Source organism: Canis lupus, chromosome X (genome assembly GCF_048164855.1).
Source record: "Canis lupus baileyi chromosome X, mCanLup2.hap1, whole genome shotgun sequence".
NCBI classification, from domain to species: domain Eukaryota; kingdom Metazoa; phylum Chordata; class Mammalia; order Carnivora; family Canidae; genus Canis; species Canis lupus.
This window is the reverse complement of record NC_132876.1, coordinates 54,214,286-54,233,168: the sequence shown is the minus strand read 5'-3', so window position 1 is coordinate 54,233,168 and position 18,883 is coordinate 54,214,286. Positions and strand designations below refer to the sequence as shown.

Sequence of the window (18,883 nt, the reverse complement as noted above, 5' to 3'; positions counted from 1 at the left end):
AAGTATAATACAAAACAGTATTAAAAACCTTAAAATCATAATATAAAATATTTGTTTTCAACCTAGAATTCCTTTCTTAATGCGTGACTTTAAATGCAACATTTATATTCTAAAGGGCCTTATTTCAGCCTTAATATATCTGTTGTAATGAGGAAAGAAAAAATTCAGTTTTTATTGGTAAGTTTTTTGAGTAGCTATGGGTTGGTAAAATTTCTGATGCTTGGTTACACATAATTTTACATCAGTTGATACTTACATTATACTATATTAGGCTATTACAATACAGTTAAAAAAATCGTCAAACAGTAATAGTCTTTTACTTGGGAATCCTTATTTTGCAGACTACATATTTTTGAAATATGGTAGAAATTAATACTGGTATATTTGTTTTAGCCTCTAGATCTAAAGTATTAAATGTATACATATAGTTAGCTATTTACTAAACACTTCTGTGAAAAGCTTCTGATTTCTAATATTGTTGCTATTGTGTGTTTTTTTTATTTTTTTAATTTTTTTTTTTACACACCATAACCACTCTCCGTTGACCACTGCTTGCAGATAGTTGGAAGTAAAGTTATGGTGAGTACAAAAGATGTATTTTACCCTTAGTTATGAATTTTTGCTTTTGGAAATTGAGCAAGTTTTGCTTATAGTCTTTTATATGTTTGGTTTTTCTTTTGGAGTATATTTTACAAAGTAGTGAGATGATTAATATCAGGTGATGAGAAGTAGGCTATGGTAAGTATTTTTCCTGTGCTTTTTGGAAATGTTTTAGAACTGGTATATGCTTGTATATTTTATTTTAGAAAGTTTTATTTATTTTTTAGAGTTATACCTAAGGTTACAATTTTATGATTCAGTTTTATGATTCTGAGGAAATTGAGTGTTTTACCTCAGTGTCTTAGGATGGCAGAGAGAGACTCCTCATAGTTTGGTTTATGTTTGCAGGAATTCTTGTTAAAGTATCTTACTTTAATTTTAGTACCTCACTTTGATTTCATAGTGTAATGAAAGCAACATTTGATGTGCAGTCAAAGAGGCCTAGGTCTTTGTCTTCATTAGATACTACTAATTGGTTGTATAACTTTGGGCACATCATGTAATTTCTTTGAGGTTCAGGTATTAAATGGAGAAATTGAAGTGATTGGTGTACATTATTTTTTAAGGGTCTTTTTCTTGCTGAATTTTAGAGATTTTAAAAAAGATTATTTATTTTAAAGAGAGAGAGCATGAGTGGAAGGAGGGGCAGAGGGAGAGGAAGAGGGAGAGAGAGAAACCTGAGCAGACTCTGTGCTAAGTGCAGAGTCAAGTGCTGGGCTCGATCCCACAACTCTGATATCACAAATTTAGCTGAAACCAAGAGTTGAATGCTTTACCAGCTGTGTCACGCAGGTGCCCCCATGTCTTTTAGAGATTTTATACTCAAGGCACTGTATTTCATTGCCATAATGACATGATATACTATTATGTAATACACCAAAAATGTCCTGTATTAAAATTGAGAGGTATTTGTAAATACCTTGTCTTCATGACTAAGCAGTCTTTCTTTAGATACCAGGGCAGAAGACATCTTTACCATTATCAAGTACCATATTATTCAGAATAGTGAATGTATTTAATATTTTTTTCGTTTAAAAATTGATTTAGTTGTTTTTTCTTTTTAAATTTATGTGACATCCAGGAGCAAAAAGCCATCAATATTTTGATGTAATTTCAAACATTAGCAAATATTTCTTTAGTCCTTAATATGTGCCAACGATTATGTTAGATTCATTGATGACTGGAAAATAACATTAAGACCTTATAGTTTATATATATAACAATATATATATTTCCATATATAACAATACATATGGAAAGAGTCAATCTTTAAATTGTGCATGCTGATTGTAAGTGTAGTAGGAATTCATAAGCAGGAGAGAGAAGTAGGCATAGAGTAGAGAAAAGTTCATGTAAGTTTCTGAATTTAAGCTAGATTTTTGAGAATCCTTAATTATTATGGCTTGGATTTGATATAGGAGGTGAGACCAAAAGCAGCTCTCAGGTTGTGGAAATATTTGATGCAGAGGCCTAGAGAAGGAACCAAACTGTGTGCATAGGGGGTGGATAAGAGACAAACAAGAGATGAAGTTGACTTTGTTGAGAATATATATTGGAAAGCTTGAAAAATTAAGTTGAAAGATATTCTTGAAGTCCAGTTTGAAGATTAGAAATCAGTTTGAACAAGAAAGTGACATGAAGGAAGCAGGGTTTGAGAAAAATAAATATGATAGTAGCAGGTAGGCTGCATTAGACTAATTGTTCTAAAATTAAAAAGTGTATAAAAATGCAAATTTTGTCCCTCTTGGGTTCTAGGATAGGGCCAAGAACTCTACATATTTATCAAGCACCTCAGGAGATCCTCTTAAGGTAGACTGAAGAGGATGCTTTGAGAAATACTGGATTAGGATAGAGATTTGTTTCCAGGGCTACTAGGAGACTTGTGTGTGAATCAATGAGGGTCTGTTTTAAATTGGAGGCTAGGTGTAGGAGGGTGGGGTTAAATAGAGTTTTGGGCTTCAAAAGAATCTTGAGCTTACTTTAATGTGAACTGAAGCTAGCTTGTTCTCTGCATGGCTTATGCCAGAGTTTGTAAAATATTACTGATTTCTCCATATCCAATGGAATTAAAGTTCTGTTGATTATTTCTCTTACCTAACTCTCAACTCTCTCCCTTAATTAGTCATTAAACACACCTGTGATTGCCAGAGCCTCCTAGGTAGTCTCTAGGTATTCACTCTCTAACCTTGCTCATGTCATGTTCTACACTGTTACCATACATCTTGCTGATTCCCCACCTTAAAACTTTGAAACGGGATCCTATAGCCCTTTGTGATCTTAACCCTGCTCCTTTTTCTAATCTCATCTCCATCTTCATTCATACATGTGCCTGTCCTCTATTTGTACAGGAGTACTTGGCAATTCCTTAATATCCTACTCTTTAATACCTCTAAATCAAGCATATCCTATTTCTTTGAGCTAGAATGCCCTTTTCTTCTTTAGAGTGCCTAGAAAACTCCTAAGTATCTATCAAGATTAAGCTTCATGTCAATCTTTGGAGAATTTGTCCTAAATAACTCCTTCCTTTCCATAGCACCATTATATAGCTGTACTACAATATTGAACATATTTTATTATAATGAATCATTTACATGTCTTTCTTCCCTGATGAACATAGCTCATTTACTCAAAATACTAGGTCTAATGTGAAAGAGGTGTAAACAGAATAAAGAAAGATAGGGCTTTATAGATACATAGTAAATGGTTGAAAAGTGGCAGGCCAAAAGGCTATATATGGTTCATGGAGAAGTTTCATCTTGTCCGAGTGTTTTGTTTTGAAAGACAGTATAATTAGATGGATGTTATGATTGATCTTCAATATAAACTATTTCACACCCAAGTCTTATCTGTGACCTGCTTCTGACATTGGAATTTGCTTTGTATATCTTGCAATAAAGGGAGGAAAATATAGGAATCAGCTTCTAGAGGATGATGAAGGGGGATCCCTGGGTGGTGCAGCGGTTTAGCGCATGCCTTTGGCCCAGGGCGTGATCCTGGAGACCCGGGATCGAATCCCACATCGGGCTCCCGGTGCATGGAGCCTGCTTCTCCCTCTGCCTGTGTCTCTGCCTCTCTCTCTCTCTCTCTCTCTCTCTGTGACTATCATAAATAAATTAATTAAAAAAATTTAGAGGATGATGAAGGATTGGTTCTAGAGTTTAGGTGGGAGGGGTGCCTTAATTCTAGAGCTTAAGTGAGAGGAGTGCCTTAAGAGGGAAGATTTTTCTTCATTGTTTTCTTTTCTTCTCTTCTTCTCTTCTTCTCCTCTTCTCTTCTCTTCTCTTCTCTTCTCTTCTCTTCTCTTCTCTTCTCTTCTCTCCTCTCCTCTCCTCTCCTCTTCTCTCTCTTCTTTTTTCTTTTCTTTCTTTTCTTTTCTTTTTTTCTTTTCTTTTCTTTTCTTTTCTTTTCTTTTCTTTTCTTTTCTTTTCTTTTCTTTTCTCTTTTCTCTTCCTTCTCTTCTCTTCTCTTCTCTTCTCTTCTCTTCTCTTCTCTTCTCTTCTCTTCTCTTCTCTTCTCCTCTCCTCTCCTCTCCTCTCCTCTCCTCTCCTCTCCTCTCCTCTCCTCTCCTCTCCTCTCTTTCTTTTCTTTCCTTTTCTTTTCTTTTCTCTTTTCTTTTCTTTTCTTTTTCTTTTTCTTTTTCTTTTTCTTTTTCTTTTTCTTTTTCTTTTTCTTTTTCTTTTTCTTTCTTTTCTTTTCTTCTTTTCTTTTCTCTTTTGAGACCAGAGTCAAGAGCGAGAAAACAGTCGTTAAAATCAGTCTGGTGAAAAGGCAGGTAGAAAAGGGCTTATTTTTCTTGGTCTCATTAGTGTTCAAAAGATGGGAAGTGTGTGTTTGTTGATAAAATTGGCAGATGAAAACATTCACAGAAGTGTTCCAGAGAGAATACATTGTCGAAATAACTACTTTTATGTATTATGGCTGCCTAGAGATTATATATGTTGGTCAAAAAATAAGTTATATAAAAATCAGATTGAAATTAGATGGAATGTATAATAAACTCGGTCTGCATGACCCTATCTTCGTTTCGCATCTCTAATGTTGATTAGAAGCAGATTTGAAGCCCTCTCAATCTTTAACTGCTGTCAGTCTTACTTTTCATTTTCATTATTCTCCTTTATAAATTTACTTTAAACATCAGACCAGAAACTGCAGGCTTTTACCTGAACATAACTACTCCCTGAGCCTCATGCAGTATTTTTTTTTTTTTAAGATTTTATTTATTTATTCATGAGAGACACAGAGAGAAAGAGAGACAGAGACACAGTCAGAGGGAGAAGCAGGCTCCATGCAGGGAGCCTGACAACGGACTCGATCCCAGGTCTCCAGGATCATCCCCTGGGCCAAAGGTGGTGCTAAACTGCTGAGCCACCTGGGCTGCCCGAACCTCCTGCAGTCTTGCTTCTCTGATTTTACTTATCCTGTGATCACTTTTTTGTATAGAATGTTTTTCTTCTTCTGTCAACATTCTGCACATCCTCCACACCTCTCCCTGAAGCAATCTCCCCAATTGTCATCCCTAAGTCACTCCCCTCAATTTCCACCTTGTAACGTATATGAAGTATTGTAGCATTTTAGTTTAACTCTCTTAATCAATTTTTACTTTATCTTATACTTTCTATTACATGTTCCTTAAGAGCTTCTATTATAAAACTCCTAGTTGGGATCCCTGGGTGGCTCAGTGGTTTGGCACCTGCCTTCGGTCCAGGGCATAACCCTGGAGTCCTGGGATCAAGTCCCACATCAGGCTCCCTGCATGGAGCCTGCTTCTCCCTCTGCCTGTGTCTCTGCTTCTCTGCCTCTCTCTGTGTCTTTCATGAATAAACAAAAAAATAAAATCTTTAAAAAATAAAATATAAAATATAAAACTCCTAGTTGATTTTAGTTTATAATAATATATATATTATATATAATAATGTATATATCATGAATAATATTATCACCCTGTGGGTCTCTTTTTGTCTATAGTATGAAGGGATGTAGATTTCAGTAAAGGTCATGGGTTTAGAGACAAATAGACTTGGGTTCAGATCCCCTCTCTTATGTGTCCTTAGATGATTACTTAACCTCTCTGCACTCTAGTCTCCACATTCAAACAAGAGGATAACAGTACTAAATTCAAGATGATTTTGAAGTTTATGTTTATATTTACCGCATTTAACATACACAGAGGCTTTCAAGTTAGTAGGTCTAAATTACATTTTTTTGCTAAATGTATCGAATTCTATAAAATACTTGGTATGAAGAACATAAAAACATGAAGATTACATGGTAAAATGAGATAAGACTATGAGCAGCCTATTCTTTTTAACAAGTATTCAAGATGTGTGCTATTTAATAGGATTTATTCTGGATCAAGAATGTTAAGATTCAGCTAGATGGAAAAAGGAGAATGCTTTTCCTGTTTATTGGAAGCTATATGTTATGTAGTATAGATTATTGTTGGGCTTTGAGAAAACAATAAAAAAAATTCATATGTGGTCTCAATATAATATTGAGAAGGTTATTCTAAAGATTTTATAAAATAGTTGAAGGCATGTTATAGATAGATCTGTGAAGTGGAATAATAAAAATATTTTCCTGTAGGTGTATATAACAAATAGCAAAAGGGAATTGGGGCAGGGTAGAGATGGAAATAACTGAATGAATTTTTCAGTGTCTTCTGGTTTTAAATAAGTGTTGTGCAATTTTTTGAACCAAAATAAATTGTTTTTGTTATTTATGAACACATGACAGAAAACTGATTTAGAAAACAGTTAAACTGATTGATTTGATTTCATTGCAAACCAGGAATAATTTATCCACAGGTGGAAAAAATCACCATTCTTCTGTGGAAAAAAAAGATAATGATATGATTATATATGATAATTGGAAGATAGAATTATAGTGACCAGACCTTATAATGTTAAATATAAGGGGATTTAGCAACATAGTTGAATGCCTAGGGCAGTAGTAGGGTGTTTTTGGAATAGTATTTGTTTAGACATCATAAAGTCCTGAATTTTAACCCCTTTTTCACCACTCATTCATTCATTCCTTGTGGTCTTATTAACCTCTCTAACCACAGTTTCATTTTTTTAAACAAAAAGTTACTGGACTCCTATGATGGGCCAGGCACTATTCTAGGCAGTTGAATCATGAACAATATAGATAAATTCCTCATGGAGCTTACATTGTAACTGAGGAGACAGACAATGACACATATCAAATTTAATGGCAAGTACTACTGGTAAGTGCTGTGAAACAAAAAAAAACATAAAATGAGAAAGCTGAGAGTGATCAAGGATGTACTATTTTAGATAGATGAATTCTCTATGTGGTGACATTTGAAGAGACATGAATGAAATTGGGGAGAACCATGTAAATATATAGGGAAGAACTTTACAGGCAGAGGGAACCTCAAGTGCCATGGTTTTGAGGCTGGAGTGTGCCTTGAGTATTTGAAGAATAGTAAGGAGGCTAGTGTGGTTAGAGTGAAGTTGAACAAGGGCAGGTATGGGCATATTTAATAACCAACCACAAGAGCTATTTAAGGTGACTGGAAACATAGGTTAAATGTAGTATTGAGTTGCACATTTGAAAAGATAGGATAAGGTCACTTTAGGAAGGATATGGCGAGGAGTTGTACTTTAATAGAGAAGAATCCTAAAAGGTTATGAGCAATAGAATGGCAAAATCTGAGCTGTATTTGGGGAAGATTAATTGAGCAGTAGAAACAGGAGAGATTAGAAACTAGGGCAAGGAGATGAAGCTGAGATTTGTTGTAGTAGATTAAATGGAGAGTATAGATGAGTGATTGTGGAAATATATTAGTCTCAGCAAATGATTGAAAAGAGCAGAGGAGATATGTACAATAATAATGACTGAAATTTCAAACATGGGTGGCTGAAATGATGGTGATTTGAGCATGCATAGAAAAATCAGGAGGAGACTAAGTTTGGAGTAAAAAATGAGTTCATAGTAAAATCACAAAAACAAGAATACAGTTATCACCATACAAGAACATTTCTTTAGCACTTGTAGTGTTAAGAGTAGAATTTTATAATTTGGTTCACTGTTTTACACTCCTACTTTTACTGTTTTAAATATACTCTCTGCACATTGCTGCTGAACATATATTTATCATTCTGACAACATTTACCGGTTTATAAACTGAAGCCTCAGTACTTGTATTAGGCAATTAAAGCTATATATACTTCTAGGTGACTCAATATCCAGATAGAAAAGAGCTAATCATTTTGTTGGCTTATAGTATTGCTTACTAGATAAGCGTTTTACATAATTAAGATTGCATTATTAAATTGAAATCTTATTTGCTTACTGATTGAATAGTATCTTAGTGTTCCTTCATATAATGTTGTACTTGTGTGAGGACAATTATTTGAAAATATCCTATGAAAAAAGAGTAAAGTTTTGTGTGTTTTTTTTTTAATAATTGTACAGTCCAGAAGGGGGAGACAAAACATTGATTATTGGAGTTTGAAGTAGCTGCTTCCTGATAAAACAGGATTTTCTTACACTCCAACTTGATTGTTTTTTCTTATGGGTTTAGAAATCTTAGGAAAGTTGCTACTATAAAACAATTAGTTTTATGGGGGTGACGATTTTGTTAAAAATCTCAATTCAATCAGAATAAAAATAATCAATGCAATTATTTTTAACTACTATATATAAAGTAGAAGAACTCATTTGGTAATCAGATGAAAATAAGACCTGAGACTATGTAATGATGGTAGATTATAAGAGATCTTTTCAAAATAGCATGAGCTATTTTAAAGTTCCAAGTTCAGTCTTTTCTAATTTCACGTTCATTATATACAGTGAATAGCTAACTTCCTGTTTCCTTATGTTTTAATACTGCAAGCCAGCTTGTGTGTTATACTTGTTTTAGATTGGAGTATCTGTCTATGTTTTGAAAAGTTTATTATTAAAATCTCCATTCATTTTTAGAACAGTTTCTTATCAGTCCCTTCTCTTCCACTGCATTTTCACAAATTATATAATTTTATTATGCCAGATTAAATTTATTGTTTAAGAAATGCTAAAATAACAGATTATAAAATATTAGTAAGTTATTATGCCTTGGACATTTGGAAACATCTAAGACAGAATGAATATTGACTTATGTTTAGACATATATTTTGTAAGTTGATTGCATTAATATTTATGAGTATGGGGTAGTTATGCTTTATAATATATCCTGATATTGGAAAGAAGAAGACAAACTTTTCATGTAGGATTCTGCATTGCAGTTTTATTTTCTGTGTATTTTAATTGCAATCGTGATAGAAATTTCTGTTGATAACATTTCTTTGTGTATATAGTCAGGTAAAATAATATGTTTAAAATATGATGCTTGATAAGACATTTAAGGCAGCTATAGTGATTGAGAGGACAGTATAAGATGGCAGGATAAGAAGATCCTTAATTCACCTCTTCCCACACACTGCATCTGCAACTACAAATAGAATAGTTCCTTCTGAAAACTGGCTGAAAGTCTCCTTCAAAACACAGCAGACTGAAATACACTGTGAGTCATTCTGTGAAAAAGTCCTATTTACTTGTGTTGGAGCTTCATCCAAGGGTTAGACTTCAGATTTGCCATACATTCACAGGCTCTGGAGCTGTTCTTAGGGAACATAGTCTAGGGGAAGCCATCTTTGCACTCTCCATTAGCCTCACTATAGCTCACTGGTATATCCCATAAAAGAGCTTATTCATCCCTCTGAAGCCCTGATTTTTGCAACTGTCACCCAGGGGACACCTCCAGATTGTCTGATCTGGAGGTTGGCACGTTTTATGATTGTAGTATCAAAGGACTATATAGATTTATTAACTTTATAAAAGCTGCTACCTGATGGTCTGGCTTCCAGGTAGCATAAATCTAGGTTCTGACTGAGTTCACTTCTGGAACATTGACAGGTACTGGCACATCCTCAACACTGGGACCTATTAAGAATAAATCAGGCTACTGAGATAATCACAAAGGTATAAGAAACAAACTAGAGCTATGACAAGGTTTCAAAATTGGGTTAATCTCCTACATGGGATCATTCCCTCAAGACTGGAAGAGTTAGTTGTTTTGCCCAATACATAGAGAGTTAAGCAAAATGAGGAAACAGAGGAATATGTTGCAAACAAGAGAACAAGGTAAGACTGCAGAAAAAATCTTAATGAAATGTAGATGAGTAATTTACCTGATGGAGAGTTCAAAGAAAAGGTCATATACCTTAATAGCCAGTTTAAGAAAAAATTGTTCCTAGACAGGAGCTAACCATTTCTACCCACTACATCACACCAAAATTCTTCTCAATATGATAATCTAGATGTGTAGACTGAGGTATGAGATTCACATTTTTCTGACTGTAAAGCAGTTTCATAGGCAAATTAACCAATACTTTTTCCATTGTTAAACTAAATTTGTAACTTCTTGGGATAAAAGATTATTTTAAAGGAATGTTGTTAGGTACACACATCTTGAAACTCTTTTATTAGCCACTGTATCTTCTCCACTTTGTTGCAATCAATGGAGGGAACATTAATATTAAAGCAAATCACAACAAAACTTACTAAAACAATGAAGTAGAGGGCATAAAGATGCTCATTGAACTTGGATAAGATTAGATGAACACTGTGAGAACTTTAACTAACAGACAGAAAATATAAGAAACAACCAAAAAGAAACCACAAGGCAGAAGAAGATAATACCTAAACTGAAAAATACCCTAGGGGGTTTCAACAGCAGACTAGATGAAGCAGAATAAAGAACCAGTGATCTAGAAGACAGGGCAGTGGAACTTATCCAAATGGAGTAGCATAAAAACAATAAATAATTTTAAAAAGCAAAGATAGATTAAGGGACCCATAGAACAACATCAAGTGGAATAGTGATTGCATTATAGGGGTCCCAGAAGGAGAAGATTGAGAAAGGGGCAGAAAACTTTTTTGAAGAAATAATGGCTGGAAATATCCCTAACCAGCGGGAGGAAAACAGACATTCAGATCCAGGTAGCTAAGAGTTCCAAATAAGAAACTACAAAGATCCCTACCAAGGCACATTATAATTAAAATGTCAAAAGTTAACAAGAGAATCTTAAAAGCAGCAAGAGAAAAACAAGTTGTTATGTATAAGATAAACCCCATGAGAGTAGTAGCAGATTTTTCAGGATAAACTCTAGGCCAGAAGGGAGTTGAATGACATATTCAAAGTGTTGAAAGGGAAGAATTTCCAACCAAGAATATTCTGACAAGTTGTTACCATTTAGATTTGAAAGACTGATAAAGAGTTTTCCAGATATGCAAAAGCCAAACATGTTTATGACCGCCAAACCAGCTTTATAATAAATGTTAAAGAGACCTCTTTAAGTTGAAAGGATAGGGCATGGATTAGCAATAAGAAAACATAACGAAAGTACAAATCTTATTGGCTAAGGTAAATATATAATAAAGGTAGCATATTAATCACTTAAAAAGTTAGTATGGAGATTGAAAGACAAAAGTAGTAAAAAATAACTAGCACTACCATAGTCAATTAAGACACACAAAATAAAAAGGTTGTAAAATGTGACATGAAAAACATAAAATGGGAAAGGAGGGAGTAAAAATGAAGAATTTTAGAATATAATAAAATTTATATTGTGGGCAGAAGGGAGTAAAAATATAAAGTTTTAAAGTGCATTAAAACTTATGTTGCTGTCAACTCAAAATGCAGTTATATTTATGAACTATTATATGTGAGGCTCATTCTAACCACAAAGCAAACATTATTATATGGTCTCATTCATTTGGGGAATATAAAAAATAGTGAAAGGGAATAAAGGGGAAAGGAGAAAAAATGAGTGGGAAATATCAGAAAGGGAGACAGAACATGAGAGACTCCTAACTCTGGGAAACGAACTAGGTGTGGTAGAAAGGGAGGTGGGCGGGGGGTGGGGGTGACTGGGTGACGGGCACTGAGGGGGACACTTGATGGGATTAGCACTGGATGTTATTCTATATGTTGGCAAATTGAACACCAATAAAAAAATTAAATAAAATAAAAAAAGCAAAAATATAGAGACACAGACATACATAAAAAAGGATTCTAAGTATAACACTAAAGAATGTAATCAAACCACAAGGGAAGAGGACCAGAAATAATGAACAAAATAGCAATAAGTGCATACCTATCAGTAATTACTTTAAATATAAATGGTCTAAATTCTCCAGACAAAAGACAGAATGATTGAATGGATAATGGATGTAAAATCTATCTATTTCCTGCTTGTAAGAGACTCACTTCAGATGTAAAGATTCACATAGGCTGGAAGTGAAGGGATGAAAAAAGATGTTTCTTTCACGTGTAAACTAAATGAAAACAAATAGCTATACATTTTTTAGGCAAAATGAGCTTTAAAACAGAGACTGTAATAAAATACAAAGAAGGGCACTACATAATGATAAAGGAATCAATCCGTCAAAAGGGTATGATTTGTAAATATTTACATACCCAACATAGGAGACCTAAATATATAAAGGAGATATTATCAGACCTAAAGTGAGAAATTATCAGTGATACAATAATAGTAAGAATGTTAATACCCTATTTATGTCAATAGATCATCTAGACAGAAAATCAATAAGGAAATATTGACCTTAATGGACATATTAGACAGAAGGACTTAATAGATATAAATAGAATGTTCCATCCAAAGACAGAATATACATTCATTTTAAATGCACATGGAAAACTCTCTAGAATAGATCATAAGTTAGGCCTCAAAAAATGTCTCAGTAAATTTAATAAGATTGAAATCATATCAGCTGTCTTCTTTGACACACCACAGTGGTGCAAAATCAGAGATCAATTACAAGAAGAAAACTGGAAAAATCACAAAAATGTGGAGATTAAAAAGTATACTCCTGAACAACCAGTGGGTCAACAAAAGAAATCAAAGGAGAAAAAAATACTTTGTGACAAATGAAAATAAAAATACAACTTTCTATGGGATGCAGCAACAGTGTTTCTAAGAGTAAAGTTCCTACAGGTACTGGATTACCTCAAGAAACAAGAAAATGTAAATCTAATTTTCCTTTCCACATAAAACAACTAGAAAAGAAGAACAAATGACACCCAGTGTTGGTAGAAAGACGGAAATAGCAAAAATCAGAATAGAAATAAATGAAATAATGACTAAAAGGAAAATAGATCAATTAGATCAATGAAGCTAACAGCTGTTTCTTTGAAAAGATAACAAAATTTGCCAACATTTAGATTCACAAATTGAAAAAAAAGGGCTCTAATAAATAAAATCAGAAAAGAAAGTTGTTAAAGCTGATATTGCAGAAATACAAGGGATCATAAGAGACTACCATGAACAAACTAGATAACCTAGAAGAAATGGATAACTTTATTGCAATGAACAGTCTTCCAAAAACTGACTCATGAAGAAATAAAAAAAAAATTGAATAGGTCAATTACTAGTAAGGAAATTAAATCAGTAATCAAAAACCTGCCAACAAACAAAAGTCTAGGACCAGATGGCTTCATCGGTGAATTATTCCAAACACTTGAAGATTTAATAGCTGACCTTTTCAATTTCTTCCAAAAAAGTTGAAGAGAAAGGAAACTCATTTTAATGAGGCCAGCAATATCCAGGTAGCAAAACCAGACAAAAGGACACCACAAAGAAAGAAAATTGCAGTCCAATATCCCTGATGAACACAGATGCAATAATCATCGACCAAATACAGCAAACCAAATTCAAGAATGCATTAAAAAGATAATATACCATGATCAAGTGGTATTATTTCCAGGGATGCTAGGGTGCTTCATTATCCTCAAATTAATGTGTGATATACCATATTAGCAAAATGAAGGATAAAAATGATATCATATCATTTAACATCCATTTATACTACAAACTCTTACCAAAGTGGGTAGAGAGGGAGTGTACCTTAACATAATAAAGTTTCTGTATGAGAATCCCACAGCTAATTTACATACTTAATGGTAGAAAAGGAGAACTTTGTTTCTAAGATCAGGAACAAGACAAGGATGCCCATTCTCTCCACTTTTATTCAGTATAGCATTGGAAATCCTGGCCAGAACAATTTTGCAAGGAAAAAAAAAAACATCCAAATTGGAAAGGTAGAAATAAAACTGTCACTATTTGCAGATGACATGATTTTATATATAGAAAAACCTAAAAACTACCAAAAAACTTAGAAGTAATAAATGAATTCAGTAACTTTGCTGAGTATAAAATCAATATACAGAAAATGTTGCATTTCTATACACTAACTACTGTCAAAAAGAGAAATTGAGAATACAATCCTGTTTACAATTGCATCAAAAAGACTAAAATACCTAGAAATAAATTTAACCAGGAGGTGAAAGACCTGTTCACTGAAAAGTATAAGACATTGATGAAAGAAATTGAAGATATAGATAAATGGAAATATTTTCCATGCTCATGGATTGAAAGAATTAATATTGTTTAAATGTACATCTTACCCAGAGAAATTTATAGATTCAGTGTAATCCCTATCAAAATCCCAGTGGTATTTTTCACAGAAATAGAACAAACTATCCTAAAATTTGTATGGAACCACAAAGGACCCCAAATAGCCAAAGCAATCTGGAGAAAGAACAAAACTGGAAGCATCACACTACCTGATTTCTTAAATACTACAAAACTATAGTAATCAAGGTAGTATGGTACTGGCATAAAAATAGACACATAGATCAATGGAACAGAATAGAATTCTCAGAAATAAACTCAGGCATCTATGGTCAACTATTTTTTCACAAAGGAGGCAAGAATATATAATAGAGAAAAGTTAGTCTCTTTAATATATGGTGCTGGGAAATCTGGACAGCCATATGCAAAGGAATCAGACTATTATACCATACACAAAAATTAGTTCAAAATGGATTAAAGGAAAAACGTATATGCCTGAAGCCATGAAACTTTCAGAAGAAACCAGACTTTGTAAGCTTGACATTGGTCCTGATGATGATTTTTTCCATCTGATTTCCAAAGCAAAGACAATAAAAGTGAAATAAACAAGTGGGACTAACATCAAAGTAAAAAGCTGCTGTATAGCAAAGGCAACCATCAACAAAATGAAAAGGAAACCTATAGAATGGGAGAATTATTTCCAAATCATATATCTGATAAAGGATTAATATCCAAAATATATAAAGATCTCCTACAACCTAATAACAAAAAATAGTCCTTTTTTTTTAAGTTTAAACAAATTTTTATTGCACAAAGGTTGTCACATAATTGGCTATTTTTCTACTTTGTACACAATTATTCTTACTCTCCACAGAAAGGCTGCTTAACTATTCATCTGGTGATGGCAAACACTAAAATCCTGATTTTAACAGAAGAGTAGTAAAAATGCCTCAGTGATTTAAATTGAAAGCAGTACATTGGTACATGGCTCTTGCACTCAGTTATCAGGAATGTACAAATGTCTTTTCATTCAAAAATACAAAATAAATTATCTGTAGGCATGGACAATGACAGCAGTAAACCATTATATGTTGTCAACTGAAACCAGCAACTGATGGTTATAGCGATTTTCTTAAACATCAGCCAGTCTTTTCTTCAGTCATTTCCTTCAACTGACTTCTCTGAAGTTGTGGTTGAGGAACACAGCCTTGAACTTCCTCTCACAGTTCATTATGAATGGTAAAGCACTATTCTAGGAATCAGAACATGCCACCTCCCATACCACCTCCCATTCCACCCATTCCTGGGTCCTTCTCTTCTTTAGGAATTTCGGTGACTACAACTTCTGCCATGGTTAACAGAGAGGCCACTCTAGCAGCATCCAATAAAGCAGTTCTTACCACCTTAGTTGGATCAATGATTCCTTTTTCCACCATATTCACAAAATCTCCAAGCATAGCATCATAAACAACTTCTGAGGCACAATCCTATTTAAAAAAGTGGGCATAGGGATCCCTGGGTGGTGCAGCAGTTTGGCGCCTGCCTTTGGCCCAGGGTGCAATCCTGGAGACCCGGGATCGAATCCCACATCGGGCTCCCTGCATGGAGCTTGCTTCTCCCTCTGCCTGTGTCTCTGCCTCTCTCTCTCTCTCTCTCTGTGACTATCATAAAAAAAAAAAAAGTGGGCATAGGATCTGAATAGATATTTTCCAAAGAAGAGATACAGATAGCAAATAAGCATGTGGTAAGATGCTCCACATCACTAATCATCAGGGAAATGCAAATCAAAAGTACAATGAGATATCACCTTGCACCAGTTAGAATGGCTTATTATAAAAAAGACAAGAAATAATGAGTGTTGGCAGAGACGTGGAGAAAGGGGAACTGTTCATTATGCATTGGTGAGAACTTGAATTGGTGCAGCCACTATGGAAAACATGAATGTTCCTAAAAATTTGAAAATAGAAACGCCATATGGTTCAGTAATTGCACTTATTGGTATTTATTAGAAAAAAATAAAAACACTAATCTGAAAAGCTACATGCACATTTATGTTATTAGCAACATTATTTATAATAGCCAAGGTATGGAAATAACCCAAGTGTCCATTGATGGATGAATGGACAAAGAGGATGTGGTATACATATGTATTTGAATATATATACATATACATATATATTTGAATATTACTCAGCCATAAAAAAAGAGATTTTGTCATTTGTGACAACTTGGATGGACCTTGAGGGTGTTACACTAAGTGAAATAAGTCAGAGAAAGAAAAATACTGTATGATCTCACTTTTATATGGAATGGACTCTCAAAACAAAACAATTGAACAAAACAAAACTCATAGAGAACAGAATGGTAGTTGCCAGTGGGAATAAGTTTGAGTGGTGGTCAAAATGGGTAAAGGGGTCAACAGGTATACATTTCTAGTTATAAATAAGCCATGGTGCCATCATATACAATATGGTGATTATAGTCAGTAATATTGTTGTGAATATTTGAATGTTGCTAGGAAAGTATTAAAATTTCTCATTGCCAAAAAAATTTGTAACTTTGTGTAGTGACAGATGATAACTAGACTTTTTAAAATTTTTTAAAGATTTTATTTATTTATTCATGAGATATACAGAGAGAGAGAGAGAGAGAGAGAGAGAGAGAGAGAGGAAGAGACAGAAGCAGAGGGAGAAGCAGGCTCCACGCAGGGAGCCAGACATGGGACTCAATCCCGGATCTCCAGGATCAGGCCCTAGGCTGAAGGCAGCGCTAAACCGCTGAGCTACCTGGGCTGCCCTGATAACTAGACTTAATTGCGATTATCATTTTCCATTGTACACAAGTACCAAATTATTATGTTGTATACTTGAAAATGATAAAACATTATATGTCAATTGTATCTCAATTAAAACAAAGAAATCAGCCATTATTTCATATTGCATTGATTTTTTTTCTTTTTTTAAGTATGGCAAAATTTTTGCTTGGCTATCTAGCATGAGATAATTATATAGTAAGTGTTCATTTGCATTTGTTTTTACTGTTAAGCAATTATAGTCTCTTTGTATCCTTTAAAAGGTATTTATGAAGTTTGCTGTTGCTATTATAATATTTACAGTGGCATCACACAGTGGTATTTTTTATGAAGCAATACTTTCTTAATCTGGCTAACCTTGTCAGGGGAAAAAGTGGAAACAATATTATCATCAATATTAAAGACTTACCTTAACTTATTGTGTACCAAATTTTGGCCTTTTCTCATATATTTGGTTCCATTTCCCATTTTAGTTAATCAAGTTTCTTTTGTCTACTTATCTGTTAGTAAAGACTGGTTGAACTAAAATCAGCTCTTTTGAATGGGATGAGGGCAGAATAGGGTCATCATAAAAAATGCAACCTCAGATATAAAGTACTTCAGAGTTTTTAAGTTCTTTCACACATTTTCTCATTTGAGCTATGTATGATATATATATTTTACTGGCTTGTGTATCAGTTTTTCTGGAAGAAAATCCTCGAATTTCTGGGATCTGGCCTTGTCCCATGGAGTTTTTTAGAGTACTATATTGTAGCCAGTGTATTTCCTGTTAGTCATCAAGAGATATTCATAACTTGAATGAGTTTCCAATTTATATGCTTGTATGAAATGCTTTGTGGGCCTATATCTCTAAATAGTGGTCATGTGACTAGTAATATGTAAGGTAATTTTTTTGTGATCATTATAATTCAGATACCCAAATTACTACATTAGTTATATGTACTATTATATTTGTAACCACAATTACCTATCAAAACAATACAGAAAACTAAAATGAATTTTAAGACTGTCAATCAAAGGCACCAAAAGTGATTTCTGGATTCAATTATTATGCTGATGTGTTTGTAAGTTTTTGCTAACCTTTCATGGTTCCTTTCTTTAATGAACTTGTGATCTAAGGAGAAAATAATTGCTAGTGCAATGTAATTCTTGTGCATTGAATACGGTAATTACATTGTATACTTTGGGTAAATCATTTATTTTATTGATGATGGTGCTTTTTTGGCAGATTAGTTTTGCACTGAGAGATCTGTTTTACAAAGCAATTGGTAACTTCATACTAGAAACATAGTTTGTGTGTATGTGTGTGTGTGTTTGTCTGTCTGCCTATCTGTATGTAGTTATCCATCTATTTGCCTATCCTCTTATAGTTAAATGAGCTCATATAGGTTACCTCTGTGTTTGAAGGCTGAGGTGGTATAAGAGAACTGAGACTTTTCTTCAGAATTATTTCAGATTTTTTTATTATATGGAATTTTTATTTTCCACCCAGTAACAGAGAAGGTGTATAGCATAGGCTGAATTGTTTTCTCCAAAATTTGTATGTTGAAGTTCTAACCTCTGGTACCTCAGAATGTAATTCTATTTGGAGACAGGGCCTTTAAAGAGGCTATTCTGTTAAAAAGATGTCAATAAGATGTGCCCTATTGCAATGTAATTGGTATCCTTATAAGAGGAAATGGGGACAAAGAAACACCAGGAATGTGGACAGAGGAAAAACCATGTAAAGATGCTGAGAGAAGATGGTCATTTACAAGCCAAGGAGATAGGTCTCAGAGGAAACCAAATCTGCTGATACCTTGATGTTGGACTTCTAGCCTCTGGAACTGTTGGGAAATAAATTTTGGTTGTTTAAACCACCTACTCTGTGGTGTTTTGTTTTGTTTGGTTGCCCTACCCAACTAATGCAATATATAATATTCATCCTGTCCTATTTAACACTTAATAATAGCTAACCTTAACCTTTAGAGACACCAACTGCCAGGAACTATGCTGAGCAAGTTCTATGCAACTATCTATCTCATAATGACTA

General features: G+C 33.9%; 1 protein-coding gene across 7 annotated transcripts in view; it reads left to right on the top strand.

Annotated features, from left to right (window-relative positions):
- Positions 1-18,883, top strand: part of DIAPH2 (diaphanous related formin 2) — a 1,054,304-nt gene that overhangs the window by 103,458 nt on the left and 931,963 nt on the right. For 4 of the 7 annotated variants that reach the window (XM_072816463.1, XM_072816461.1, XM_072816460.1 and 1 more), the window contains one exon: positions 559-579. The exons of the other annotated variants lie outside the window; for them this stretch is intronic. In XM_072816463.1, coding sequence (XP_072672564.1) covers positions 559-579 — 21 coding nt within the window. The remainder of the gene's footprint in view (positions 1-558; positions 580-18,883) is intronic. 7 annotated transcript variants of the gene reach the window in all.